The 15,220-nt window shown below is 39.4% G+C and overlaps 1 protein-coding gene across 6 annotated transcripts in view; it reads right to left on the bottom strand.

Moving 5' to 3' along the window:
• LOC104594795 (alpha-taxilin-like protein) overlaps window positions 1–15,220 on the bottom strand; it is a 44,928-nt gene that overhangs the window by 6,810 nt on the left and 22,898 nt on the right. For 5 of the 6 annotated variants that reach the window (XM_010255269.3, XM_010255267.3, XM_010255268.3 and 2 more), the window contains exons 7-11: window positions 14,808–14,872; window positions 12,043–12,109; window positions 11,735–11,917; window positions 10,768–10,824; window positions 10,530–10,625 (exon numbers count right to left, since the gene is read on the bottom strand). In XM_010255269.3, the coding sequence (XP_010253571.1) occupies window positions 10,530–10,625; window positions 10,768–10,824; window positions 11,735–11,917; window positions 12,043–12,109; window positions 14,808–14,872 (468 nt within the window). The remainder of the gene's footprint in view (window positions 1–10,529; window positions 10,626–10,767; window positions 10,825–11,734; window positions 11,918–12,042; window positions 12,110–14,807; window positions 14,873–15,220) is intronic. The other variant, XM_088897354.1, reaches the window with a different exon arrangement.

The raw sequence follows: 15,220 nt of genomic DNA, 5'->3' as shown, positions 1-15,220 counted from the left end.
GATTTAATGATGAATTGGTCTGCAGTTGCCCTCACTTCCTCTAGGAAGACTAGAGTCCAAGTAACTTGGACTCCGCCAATGGAGGGTTTTATTAAGCTGAACTTTGACGGAAGTAGTCAGGGTAACCCAGGACCGTCTGGGATTGGTGGTGTATTGAGAGATAAGAACAGCAACATCATTGCCTTTTTTTCGGGACCGGTGAGAATAGGAGACTTTGTGAGGGCTGAACTCCTAGCTGCGGCACAGGGGGTACAGATTGCCTATCAACTCGGAGTGTAAAACTTAATAATTGAAGGAGACTCCAAGGTGGTAGTAGGATGGTTGGCTGACCCGGGTACTGTCACTTGGAACTTCAAGGATATTTTAAAAAAGGTTAAATGGCTATTGAGGGGCATGACAGTTAGAGTTCAGTGGCTGGGTAGATCAGCTATGCCTTGGCTGATTATCTTGCTAAACAAGGGGCTACTCGGGTTTCATTGTATTGGGCTTCATTGTAATTTTCTTTTTCCTTTGTTATGTTCTTTAACTAAAGGGTTGATGGTTTCTTCCATCTCCCCTCTTTAAAGGGGAGGTAGCATCTCGTGCCTCTCCCTAAGTTGTAATATCTTTGACTTTGATTTAATAAATCTGAATATTCACTGATAAAAAAAAAAGCAGTTAATCTACGAATTGCTGGTGTTAAGCCTGAAGCAGTGCCAAGAACTATCAGCATATGTGAAGAAGGGTATTGGTACAAGGTATGGATTGCCTAAGAAGTGGAAGCGTCATTCTGGATTGGGAGGTCGAAGATGGAAGATGATGATGACCTGGCAGGGTGGGTGACACTTGGCAGGGAGAAGAAACCCTTAAGTGGACACGTAAGCAGCATTGTGAGGAAGCTTCACCTAGGAAAAAGAGATTTCTAACTTCAGAAGTTGAACAGACAAGCCCCAAAAGTCAATTGGATTTTAAGGAAAGTTTCAAATATTTTGGAAATGAAGAAGAGTGCTGTCAGTGGCCAGACTCACAGAAAAAGTTAGAGGGGGGACTTGGTTAGAGCAGGGGCAGGGCCCACTTGGTGTTGGAAAGAAATTCACTTTACTCTCTCTGACCCAACCGGCCTAAAATTGGATCAGTCAGTGTTGAACCAAAAGGCGGCCCATGCTGACTTAAACGAGTCATTTGACTCTTTAAGTGGTCACGTGGTTCGGGAATCAAAGGGTCTTATGGGGGACCATTTAGATGCTGATGTGGCGAAGGGTTTAAATGGACTAAGTAGCCAAAAAGCTTGGTCTGAACCAGTGATGGGTAAGCCGACCACTAAACAGAGTGGAAATATGAGGAACCCACGTGATGACTTAAACACGCACGTGGGTCGGGGCAAGGGGATAGACAAAGCTTCGACTGCAGACGCTATTTTGGGTCTATCATCATCCAAAACGGGGAGATCTGCGAATGAACAGTTACAGTGAGATTTGCAGTGTTCTACAGTGGAAGCCTCGAAGAAACTATGAGAACGAAGCTCAGTGTGACGTTCCTCAGAAAAACCAAACCCTAGGTACACAAGGGAGAGAAATGAAGAGAGGGAGGAGTTGGACGAAGGTTGGGTGCACTATGGCGCAGACGATGAAGTTCTGGATGAGATTTCAGACGGCGGAACTAGCACCAGAAGTGTGGATGACGATGATGGCTGCGATGTGGGTGATATGGGTCTGATGAACATTGAAAATCTTTTTCAGGGAGACCTAGAGGAGAAACAGACTTCTACTCCAGACGGCCAGGGAAATCTGACAGGGAATGGAAGCAGATTTGTGACTCGTGAAGTAAATGGGACTAAAGAAATTAACCAGAATAACTCACCTCCAAGACTTCAGATTGTGCAAGGCAAAAAAAAGGGGTAAACTGAGAGAACTTGCGGCAGAGCAGGGACGTACTAATAAGGGGTGAACCAAGGGTAGAGAGGAGAGATTGCCATGGTGTCCAAAGGACAGAAATGCTTCCCAACCAACCTGAGGAGACAGTTTTTTTACCAATCCTCTGAACATGAAAGGGAGACTAGGAACAATGCCACGTGTACCTCTCCCATTTGCCAGTCAAACCCAGGTAACCAAGTGAATTCAGTTTGGGCTACTAATGTCTTCTCTGTGTCCTATGTTCCAGATTCAGGTCCCATTCCAAGTCCAACAGCCCGTGTATGTGTAGCTAACCAAGATGGTGGGTCAGCTAAAGCTATGGGGAAGGGAGTGATGGATTGTGGGGAGATGGTGGAAGGAAGGTATAGGAATGAGAAAGTATGGGAAATTATTGAAAGAGTCTTCAGTGAAATTGAACAGAATGTGATGTGGAGGAAGGATTTAGAAGAGAAAAGAGGGGAGGGATCAGTTGAGAGGGGAGAAATGGAGGGAATACCTAGAGAGGAAAGTGGTGGAGGGAATTAATAGAGAAGACCTGATAGCACACTTTGTGGGGAAGCTAGGATGTAGAATGGAGGACTTAAATGGTTTGAAAAGTGGACTACAAAAGAAGAAGAAGGAAATAAGAACAAAGAAAAGGAAAACGAATGAAGTGAAGAGATTGAAAAGAGATGTGGAAGGTGATAAGAGCTTAGGGGTGAAAGGAGATAAAAGGAAAGGGGGGAAGTAGTGGTGAGGAGTAGTAGGAAGGTAAGAGGTGACTATGAAGATACTTAGCTGGAATGTGAGGGGCATAGGAAGTGCAAGGAAAAGAGCTATGATCAAAGAGGTAATTAAGAAATATGACCCAGACATTGTTTTAATACAGGAATCCAAGAGAATGGAGTTTAATGATAGATGGACAAGGAGTGTTTGGAAAGCCAGGGGGATCAGCCGGGTGGCTGCTCCCTCTTGGGGTGCCTCTGGGGGGATAGTGACTATGTGGAAGAGGGATGTGGTTTTAGGTCTGGAGGAATTGATTGGGAAATACTCAGTTTCATTGAAGTTCAAGCAACAAGAGGATGGTTTTGTGTGGGTGTTTACAAATGTTTATGGACCAAATGACTATAGAGAGAAAAAAGAATTGTGGGAGGAGCTGGCTGATATCAGAGGGCTATGGGATGGGTCCTAGTGCATGGGAGGAGACTTTAATGTGATAAGATTCAAGGAGGAAACCAATAATATCAATCAAAGAGTGACAGCTAGTATGAGGAAGTTTAACCAGTTTGTGGATGCCTTTGAACTTAAAGAGATTCCCTTAACCCATAAGACATTCACCTGGTCAAATCTCCAAGCAAGTGCCATTTGCTCCAAGTTGGATAGGTTTCTGTTCTCTTTGCATTGGGAAGAACATTGGGGGAATTTAGACTCTAGGGTTCTTCCTAGATTGACCTCTGACCACTGGCCTATTGTGATCTATAAGGAGCAGAGGAGGAGTGGAAGACCTTCCCCTTTTAGGTTTGAAAATATGTGGTTACTCCATCTGGTGTTCACTAAAAGAGTAAGGGAGTGGTGGAGTGAATGCAACCCAATGGTGGAATGGGAAGGGATGAGATTCCATAAAAAATTACAATTTTTGAAAACAAAGATCAAGGAATGGAATCAATTGAAGTTTGGAAGGATAGAGGAAAGAAAGAGAACTTTGATGGACCAAATTGAGAGCTTAGATGTGAAGGAAGAGGGGAGAGTTTGAAGAGGCAGACGAGGAGCATAGAAGAAGTCTGAGAAGACAGTTAGAGGACTGCCTACATAAGGAGGAAATAAGTTGGAGGCAAAAATCTAGATGTAAATGACTGCAAGAGGTGGATAGGAATACCAGGTTCTTTCATTCTCTGGCAAGTGGAAGGAGGAGGAATTTTATTTCCAAACTGGAGGTGGATGGAATTGAGTTGACACAACAAGATGAGATTGCAGGGGCCTTTGTAGGACATTTTAAATCTATCTTAAGGAGGCCTGTGAGTAGAGGGTGTGGGTGGAAGGTTTGGACTGCCCAGATGTGGAGGTTGATAATAGGAGAAGATTGGAAAGAAGGTTTGAGTTGGAAGAAATTAAGGAGGGTGTTTTTTTCCATGGATAGAACAAAAGCTCCAAGTCCAGATGGTTTCACAATGGCTTTTTATCAAAATTGTTGGGATACTTTAAAAGATGATTTGTTGTTGGTGTTTGAGGAAATTCACAGGAGAGGAGTGTGTTAACCCGGGTGTGAATCCCACCTTTTTAGTTGTGGTTCCAAAAAAGAAAGATGCATCCCACCCGAAGGACTTTAGGCCAATTAGTTTGGTAAATAGTTTGTATAAGATTCTGGCTAAGGTGTTGTCTCTGAGATTGAAGGAAGTATTGCCATATATCATTGCACCAAATCAAGGAGCCTTTGTGAGTGGAAGACAAATTACCGACCAAATCCTAATTGCCAATGAGAGTGTTGAGATTTTCATAAAGGATGGGAAGAAGGGAGTGGTATGTAAGTTGGACCTGGAAAAGGCTTATGATTTGGTAGATTGAGACTTCTTGAGGAAAGTTATGACCAAATTTGGTTTTGGGGACAGATGGTAAAAATGGATAATGGGGTGTGTTCGGAATTGTCATTATTTTGTACTAGTGAATGGATCAATGGTTGATTTCTTTCTAGCCACTAGGGGTATAAGACAAGGGGACCCCCTATCTCCCTTCTTGTTCACATTGATTGCTGATGTTTTGGGGAGACTGATCCATAGAGTGGACTCTAGGGATCTCATTAGAGGATGGAGAGTTGGAAGGGAGGAAACCCCACTCACCCACCTACAGTTTGAAGATGATACTATTCTATTCTGTGAAGGAGGAAACTTGGGGTATATTAGGAACATGAAACTAGTGGTACTACTTTTTGAACGAATGTCAAATTTGAAGGTGAACTTTGAGAAAAGTTGTGTAGTGGGTGTGAATTTGCAGGAGGAAGAAACTAGAGAGAGTGCAGAAGTGCTAGGGTGTGAGGTCTCAAAATGGCCGTTGAACTACTTGGGATTGCCATTGGGTGACAACCCAAAGAGGGAGAGTTTCTGGAATCCGGTGGTGGAAAGGTTTGAGAAAAGACTTGAATCCTGGAAAAAGAACTATCTTTCTCTTGGAGGTAGGATAACACTGATTAAGGCTACTCTAGCAAATATACCCATCTATTTCCTTTCAGTGTTCAAAATCCCAGTAAAGGTTGCTAACAGGCTGGAAAAGATGATGAGAGACTTCCTTTGGGAGTCAGGAGAGGAGAAGAGGGACCCTAGGGTAAGCTGGAAGGTGGTGACCAGGAGTAAAAACAATGGTGGTTTAGGGCTTGGGAACATTAGAGAAAGGAATTTGGCACTCCTAGAGAAATGGTTGTGGAGATTCCCACTAAAGAAGGAGAAATTATGGGCCAAAATAATGGTAAGCATTCATGGGCTAGAGCTAAACGGATGGGATGTTGGAATTCTGGCTAGGACCACAAGCGCCTCGCCTTGGAAAGCCATTCATGACTTATTACCAGTTTTCTCCCCTTGTATCAGGTATGATTTGAACTCAGGTAACTCCATAAAATTTTGGAAACAAACTTGGGTGGGGAATGCACCTCTTAAGGACCATTATTTGGGGAATGCACTTTCCGATTTTAAAAATGAGCTAGTTTCCTCCTTCTTGACCCCTTCCTCTTCCATTTCTGGGTTTGGTTGGAATTTGGGTCTGAGAAGGGTTGTGAGAGACTTCGACCTAGACATTATTTCGAGTCTCCTCTTTCTTCTTAATAACGATTTCTTGGACCCTACTAAGAATGACTCTAGAATCTGGACCCCCACCCCTACTGATTTTTTCTCCTGTGCCTCTTTCTTTAAAGTGCTATGCCAGCCCTCCAATCATGTAACCTCCCCTTTCCCTGTTAATGAGGTTTGGTGTAGACCAATTCCTCCTAAGGTTGGTAGTTTTTGTTGGGAAGCCTTTCTAGAAAGATTCAGCACTGGTGATCTGCTCCAAAAGAAGAGACCCAATACTTGTGTGTCCCTTCATTGGTGTGTTCTTTGTAAAGCTGATGGGGAGACCAGTTTTCATCTTCTGGTGTCTTGCCAATTTGCAAAGTCTATTTGAGAGTGGGCTTTATCTCTTTTTGGGTGTACTTGGATTCCTCCATCAAATTTTCAAGGCCTTTTTGCTCCTTTTTTCAGGTGGCGTACGAAAAAGGGAATGACTATGTGGAGAGGACTGAGGGCAGTAGTATGTTGGTCTTTGTGGGAAGAAAGAAATTCCAGAATCTTCTCTAATGTAGAGAGAGGTGCTGAAGAGTTGAGGGCCCTGATCCACATAAGGGTTATTCAGTGGATGAAGTCCCTAGAGCTGTTCACAGAATATACAGTAGATGACTTGCTGAGGAAGTGGGGTGAAATTGCTAGTTGTACCCAAACTAAAGCAGGGATGAGTGTGTCTTGGACTCCCCCACCTGTGGGTTTCATGAAACTAAACTTTGATGGAAGTAGCAAAGGGAACCCCGAACAATCAGGGATTGGGGGTGTCTTTAGGGATGAGAATGGGGTTGTTTCTGCCATGTTTTCAGACCCAATTGGAGTGGGTGACTCTCTCAGAGCTGAGATCCACACAATAATGGAAGGTGTCCAGAAAGCTAGGGTGATGAAAATCAGAAAACTCATAATTGAAGGGGACTCGGAGGTGATGGTTGGGTGGCTGAACAAAGAAGATAGTGGTTTATGGAGTTATAGTAATTTGAAGAGAAAATTCAGATGGCTGGTTCGAGAAATGGAAGTTAAAATTAGTTGGGTAAAAAGATCAACTAATTCTTTTGCTGATGGATTAGCTAAACAAGGGGTGGACAGGGATGTCATGTTCTGGGCAAAGATGTAATTTAACTTTCTTCTTTTTTCTGTACTCTCTTTCTCTCTTGTTTCCTCTCTTGGGGCGCTTGATGTAGCTGGAAGATAAGAAAGTTTGTCTTCCTCTCTGTAATTTATTGTGATAATTAATGAATTGTGTTATTGATAAAAAAAAGTGTTTATCTCTCCCTTTCTCTTATCTGTACTTTTTTTCTTTGATAGTTAATGAATACTGATTCTGTTATTGATAAAAAAAATACCATAAAACTGTCCAAGTAGAGCATTTCAAGCCCATAATATGATGCATAAACTGTACAAACATACATATATTAATGTGCTATCAATATAAAATATATTTAATATTTTAGGCCCAGAAGCCCAGCCCAGAGTCTGGGCCAAGCCAGGCCCACAGCCCAGCCTGGCCCATGATCACCCCTTCATCCAAGTCACCAAAATAACTTTATTAGATATTGGTTGATTTAAAATAACCTTGTGATGGAAAGATCTAGGCAGAAAGGACCAATGCCCACCTGAAGATTTCACCAAGAAGAAACCAATGCCTCCCACTTCCAAACCTGTTTCGTCTCTGTTATTGGCAATTGAATATGCATTTTGTAGCCAGCAAAGAGGTCAGTTACATCCACAACTTCCCAATCTTGCAGGTTTCTATAGAATCTCAGGGTTCAAATTCCAAATGGCCTTGTTATCCACCCGCTCATAGCTTTGAGCAACCACCACCTCTTTGTTTATCACATTCTCAAATAATTTTCGGAAAAACTCCCCAAGACAACCATCACCATATCATTCTTCTAACGGTAACCTTACTCTAGATGCATCCCTGAGCTTATATTTGACCCATTCTTTGGATAAAACAAATTATGTAAAAAAAAGTATATCATACCATTGCTTATGATGCAACCAAAGATGACCAGAGTTACAACAAAAAACATATTAACAGCTGTTCCAAATAAAGATCAACTCCATAAAAAATAATAAGTAGAGAAACATACAGTCCGTAGTAACTTCAGTCACAATTTTTATCCAAAAAAATTATATCTTAGAAAATAACCAAACCCACTTCATTTTCCATCCCAGCACTAAGCTATACAAACTCTAACAATATATGGTGATCATCACTCAGTCCCCCTTCCTCCTGAAGAAGCACCCCTCAGTCAGTCTGGCACACCTTCCCATTGGCTGACACAATTACAACAGTTTTCAAGCCCTGGTAATTCACATCCATAAAGAATGCATTCAGTGACTGCACAATACACTTGAGTTCGTACCTCCTTATCTCTAGCTCAACCGGAGGGTTGATCAAATCAATATTGTTCAAAAGAGCACACTTTGGCCAAAACCCTAGAATAAGCCTCCAAAAATCAACAACTGTTGCAGCAAGTAGAATGGGAGAGCTTATATTTGACCCATTTGATAAAGGATCCATAGGTCCTCTTAATTCCCTTCCAAGTCAAGCACCCAAACGGGATTGTTTCTTACACCAGGTCCTAACAACCATTTAGTTAACTTAGTTCCAATTAGGCACCTCCATCTACTGCCCACCACACAGTTATATTTCCAATGGCACTTATGCAGGCTCCATTCACCTTGGGAGAAGAAATATTGTTCCAATCAACCAAATGATTTTTGTTTTCCTCCCTCTACAACTCCCACAAAAATCCCTCTGGATTCTTTCCAATTCAACCCCCCACAGTAATAGGGAAGATTTGACAAACCACTCTCTTTATAAGCCCACCAAAATGCGAAATGTAGACATATTTATACTAGTAATTTGCAAAATAGGAAAACATACCATAAGAAAGATTCAAGACCCTCACATGCATAATGAGGAAGAACTGTGTACATCATTAAGCATATATACTGCTTGTCAAAAGGGTATAATAAATTCCATCATTGGCATCTAAAGTGATCATACTTCATCCTTCAAAGTCCTTTAGAATGGAGAAATGTGAAACCAGCTTCCTTTTATTTTATTTTATTTTTATCAATAATGTAAAACCAGCTTCTTCTCAACCCTCCCAATAAAAATTCTAGACAATAGTTCTTATCAAATAGAGATCTAATCTTCTATATCTACATGCACCGACATAATAAAGCAGACAGGAAATTCCATGAGAAAATGTCACATCCACCAAAGCCTCTAATCAGCCATGAGGACAAAAGCACAATCAGATCCTCAGAGTATCCAGTTCCGATTGAATAAGACAACAAATTGAGACCACGATCGGCATAAGAACACACAAATGGCAATGCAAGAACAAATGACAGATGAGAGAAAGGGGGGATGCTAGTACCAAATATGAATCTTTTCAAATTGCATACAACCAATTGTATGGCAACATCTCCTCCAGTATTATGGAAGTGTTTGCAATAGAAAGTTAAACATAACATGCACTTCAACAAAGAGAATGTCTGAATTTGGGAATAATTCCACTGAATTGCATACCAATCATAAAGAGAAACAAGTGACAATGAATTACATAAAAAATGGCAGGGAATAAAGTTTTATATTGAAAAATGTATCAAGGACGGTGCCTATATTTAAGAACAAAGTTGTAATAACTACAGAGGGATTAAACACATGAACCACACTATGAAACTTTGGGTAAGAGATCCAATTTGGCCTTATGCAGAGAAATCAACCATGGAAGCCATGTTTCTTTTGAGATGATTGATAGAAAAGTTCAGAGAGAAGAAGAAAGATCTTCATATGTTGTTCATTGATCTAGAAAAGGCTATTGATAGAGTTCCCAGAGAGATAATATGGTGGGTCTTGGAAAAAGAAAGGGATTCAAAATAGGTAATATAGACCTTATTAAAGATATGCATGAGGGGAAACATCCACTGTTAGAAAACCAGTGGAAGAGACTTCTGATTTTACAATTAATATGGGTCATCACCAAGATTCAACACTTGGCCCTTATCTTTGAACTAATCATAGATGAATTGAAACATATTTGGGAGGATGTTCCATGGTGAATGTTATCTGTAAATGACATTGTTTTAATTGATGAAACTAATGAAGGATTAAATGCAAAATTAAGCTTATAGGCAAATGCCTTAGAAACAAGAGGTTTTAAAATAAGTATGACTAAAATAGAGTATATGGCATGTAAATTTAGTAATAATAGGAATGTAAATCAAGATTCACTTAGGATTGGAGACCAAAAAGATAACTCAATGTGATCATTCCCAATACCTTGTTTCAATAATTCATAACGAGGGAGAGATTGAAGAGTCCACCCAAAGAATTAGAGCAAGGTGGACAAAATGGAGGGGTGCATCTGGACTTTTATGTGATAAACAAATACCGCTTAGATTAAAAGGAAAATTCTATAAAACAGTTGTGAGGCCAGCTATGTTGTAAATGGCAGAAATACGAATGCTAAGAATGGATGAGTGGAAGAACTAGAAATGATAGGATTAGGAATGAAGTTACTCGTAGGAACCTTGGAGTAGCTCCAATAGGTGATGAATGGTTAGGGCACGTGCATAGAAGACCACCAACTATGCTAGAGGTGATATGTTACACATTGAAGGGGCTAGAAGAGATTGGGGTAGACAAAAAAGGACATGGGTAGTAGTAAGAAATAATTTAAGCACTAATAGTTTAGCAGTGGATATGGTTTTAAATAGAATGGATTGGTGAAACAGGACTCATGTAGCCAACCCCATATAGTAGGGATATGGCATGGATGATGATGATGATGATTGAAAAATATACCAAGAACACTGAAGAATTTCAATTTAAGCTTACCTCCTCAACAAGTTCTATGAGTGTAAAATCTGACTTTTCACATTTGCTCTTCAAGAAGACATTTTCCTTCTTGAGTTCCTTTATTGATTTTGCCATCTGGTTTTCAAATAAATAACAAGTAAATGGTGAATAACTATATTAACTTAACAGTGAATTACTTTATTGTGTTGTTGCATAAAAATGCAAAGCATTGATGCAGAAAACATATTAGAGATGTAAAAGTTTAGATGAAGTTTACCTTCTCAATTTCTTGCTTAAATGTTTCAAATACTTCATTACTTTTCATCAATGCATCCTGCACATAGTTTGCTTTTGAGTCCTGTAACTAAATTTACTAGATGCACATCATGAGGACATAATTAGGAATACATAAGTGATGGCAGGATATCCATAACCTGAAAAAAGTCTCTCAGTGAACATCACAAGGGATTGGAAACCTAAATGCTATACATAGGATAAGAAAGAGCACACAAAGAACATGGAATAGTTCTTATCTCAGGGAGGCATATCTGAAGTTTGTATATAAAATCAAAAAATAAGCTCAAGCAGTAAAACTTAAACTTAGAAGTGAAGACTCCCAACCTTCAGGTCCATTCATCATGGCCAGTGTTATATTGATTTTGATTACCTAGTTTGACAGGCAGTGTAGCCTGGACACAGACACGGGAGTTGCTATCCAACAGTGTCCTAGATTCTTACTCAACAATATGAGAAAACATGGACTCATGGACATGTCTATGCAAAAATACTATAAAAATAGTTTATGGATTTTGAATTATAACAGTAGATAACAACCAAAATGGGGTCATAATTTTAGACCATTCCAACAACCCTGCTGGACATTATTGGATATAGCAATGGTAATTCACAAGATAAGCATTACATCCTGAGTCTCTATCCAGTGCCATCAGAATATGTCTTATCTTGTGAATGAGAGCCACTCCTCTAAAAATGTAGAGAGACAGCAAGAAGTAAGCCTCCCTTTCTATACCACAGAAGAATGCAAAGATCAGAAGCCACCGCTTCATGGGCTCCACCTCCTAGTACAACACAGTTCAACAACTGACCTGGTCAAGGAAGCATTATCACCTGTGTGTGTGTGTGTGTCTTCTGAAGGCATCTCCTTTATGGAAACGGAGAAGTCAGATGTTTATAGTAACAAGTCTGAAACAAGTGCATATACAGATGCATGAAGGTGATCATACCTGGAATTGTTGAAACTTTTCTCCATCAGCTGCCAACTGCAAGCGCAAATTCTTTTCAGTTGACAATAGCTGTGACACCTGTTCGGCATACAATTTCATCTGGGATTGTTCCTGAGCCAACTTTTCTTCATGTTGCTGAAGTTTTAAATCAGCAAGCTGAAGTTCCAATGTTTTCTGCTTTAGCTGCACAGTCAAGTTGGGTAAGAAATTTTGGATTCCTATTTAGAAGTGATACATGCATCCTAAATGATAACCTACTGGGTCCTGAAACCACAAATGCAACATGAACAATGTCATCTGGATCAAACCTTCTGCGTGAATTGCTGTTCAGACACGGCATATTGGTCAGCAAGTTGTTTTAATTTGTTCCTCAACCTGGAAATGAATATAATGTCTATTACTTTACATTAAAGATACAATGATTAATGAATGTGCAGTTTCCAGGAAGCAATATGTTAGAAGATTAAAAAACTGAAACCACAATGAATGGCATCGTTCTAAACAGAAAGTGGAAGTAAAATTAACAGCTTCACAACAGAAGGTTGGAGAAATAACCAATACTGAAGCTCTCAATTTCAACAGGTACTTACCCTCAAAAAAACATACATACAAGGGATATATTACTGAAAATTATATTACCAATTCAAAGGAACCACCGACCCAGGACCCAGACCCTTTTACTGGTCAATGAACAATCCAAGACTCATTAACATTGTTAGTAATAGATTTTTCCTGCTTTAAAACTCTTTTATTTTCTTCTCTTTCTCCCCAGCACATCATTTATTTTTACTTTAATTAGAAAAAAAAAAAAACAACTGAAAGACAGCAGCATGGTGCTTTTGAAACATCTTTAATGGCCTTGGCATTATTAGCCTTATGAATAAGAAAGTGGTACAAGAGTTTTTTTCCCTTCTTTGAGCAACAATGATCAAAGAGGTTCTATTAATTGATAAGAGAAGGCACAAAAATGTGCACGTTATAGACCAGTTCTGAAAAAAAAAAGTACATGGACTTACAAACATAAAAAAGCCTAGAAGTTCATCTCATGTCATACAAAAGGCATACCATACACTAGGGGTGATCATGAGTTGGGTCGAAACCAGGTCTTCGTAAGGGAATAAGGGCCAAAATTTCTACTGATGATTTAATGAAAGTGTTATAGATCAAAAAAAAATAAGGGCCAAAATGCCAGCCTGGACCTCCAGGCCAGTTGAGTTCACCTTCTTCCCTGTTCTCACGTTCAAATTATTAAAATACCATTCACCACCAGGCAGACTAGTCCTTTCCAACCTAGGATGGCTGACATCCTTATTTTAAGTTGGGTACAGTACCTAAAGTGAGTCAAACATTAATTAAAATATATATACGCGTATTATCTCAGTTTATGTATACACAATATTGGTCCCAGCCATCTGGGATCCTGGGAGGGGTGGATACAGATCTAATCTTTGGCACTTTTTGCACAAAGTGGTCTGACATGCTCAGAAATTTCCACGCAGGCCAGTTATGGTTGTCCCGCATGTATTGCAATGAGGATTTGTTGTACAACCTTCCCTTATTAACTTCATCCTTGCCAATCCATCAACAAACGGGTTCAAATTCATATCACTAGGAAGCCATCTCAAAATGGTGGAGTTGGCTTGGCTGTTTGGAAAAAAAAAGCCTGGGCTGTTGCGAAGCTTTCTGCACATGTTGTCACACTTAGTTCTTTATTTGCCTTTTTAATTAAAAGAATATTGATTGCAATTGCTCTTTTACCCCACCCAAGCTAATGTGGCATGCACATGAAGCTTCAAAACAGCCCAGGCTATTTTTTTACTAACAGTTGAGCCTTTCCTCAAAATGGTCATGCAGGGACCCCAAAAAGTACATAACTTCGTTCAGATTGGCCTAAATCTTCTTGTAGTATTCTTCTTTGCATTGCATTCCTTGTGTAACTTAAGAATGCCATATCATGTACCAAAGGCCCTTTATTGTATTGGGGGCTTGCCAATACGCTCATCGCTCGATGTGGGGTGTTTTGTATCGAAATTTTGAACCTTGCTTATAGTTTTTTTTTATGAATAACCTTGCTTATAGTTGATCATTTAGAAAGGTATTATCAAGATGGTGAATGATTTCAAACTGTATTTTTGCTTCAAAGTTGGCAATGGTCGTAGGGTCCACCTTTGGGAGGATGATTGCTACAGTATAACTATGAATCTGGACGTGCTAGTAACAAACAACTCTAGACAAGTCATAATTTTGTGTTACCTGTCCTCAACATATGGGAATTAAAAAAAAACAATGTGCACAAGTTCATGTTTCTCATGTGCTGAGGAAAAGATGCACCTGCACCTAGCGTTGTTCTGTTACTAGAAACGCCAGACTGTGCTATGAGAAATTTGTCTTTATAGATATGAGGTCAAAATCCACCCTAGCTGTTCCAAGAATGAATGTTTCCAAGTTCTACCAGGTGACCAGGGGGAAAAGGTACTATTGTACCATATTCTGCAGATTTCTCTTTCAGGGAATTAAATGACTGCCTACATCTCTCCTTAACCCTTAAAGATTTGATCATGCTTCCTTCACAGGCTGATTATATATGATCTAGAAGTGAGAGTTTTAAGGATAGACTTTTCTGTTAACTCCTTCAATATTTTATTTTTTTTTTAATTGGTAGCTCATTCAATAAATTCCTTCCCATATGCTTTACTTGATGTTTTAGGACTAACAGTCATACTTTATGGATTTTAGTTCCTTTTGCAATTGCAGGGAATCAAACAGAACTACTTCATTTCAATAGGTGCAACAACTAGGCAAAAAAAAACCGGGGATAGTATGTAAAAATATTTTGATGGAGAAATTCTTTCCTTTCTCCTTTTCTGCCTATATTTCCATATTTAATATGGCATCTTTCCAGCTGCTTATTAAAGGGCATGCATCTAGACTTTGTTGTTTCTAAAATGAACCAGCTTTATGTGTAACACAAAATTAAGAAAGTATAATAGTCAAAACACAAAATCAGTGTTGTTAATAAGGCATATAAAAAACTGGAAAAAAAATACTATCATAACGTTTCTCAGACTCTTACATCTCATTATCCTTGAATTGAGAGAGACATTCATCCTTTTGTTGTTCAAGCTTATTACTGACATCCTAGAATATCAAAAAGAAGGAGTCACCACATAAAGAAGGATGAATTAAATGAATAAATTTTAAATTGATGTGAGAATTCTTAGAAATAAAGAAAAGAAAAGCAAATACTCGGAACAGCAAAATGAAGAAGAGAAATCATCCATGAAGTGAGAGGACTCAGAAGAAAGAAAGAAAGGAATCTAGAGCATCATTTAGACCCTTGTAAAAAATGCCATAATGATGAGACAAAATTGTGAGTTGAATGTGATAACATCTTCATGTTTAACCAACAAAAAAAGAACAAAAAGATTATTATTGGATGTCAAACCAATTAGTAACTTGAATTTGAACCATGTGGCATCATAGAAA

Source organism: Nelumbo nucifera, chromosome 2, assembly GCF_055504915.1.
Source record: "Nelumbo nucifera cultivar China Antique chromosome 2, China Antique-T2T, whole genome shotgun sequence".
Classification (NCBI taxonomy): domain Eukaryota; kingdom Viridiplantae; phylum Streptophyta; class Magnoliopsida; order Proteales; family Nelumbonaceae; genus Nelumbo; species Nelumbo nucifera.
The sequence above is the reverse complement of the archived record's forward strand: the minus strand, read 5'-3'. Positions and strand labels throughout refer to the sequence as shown.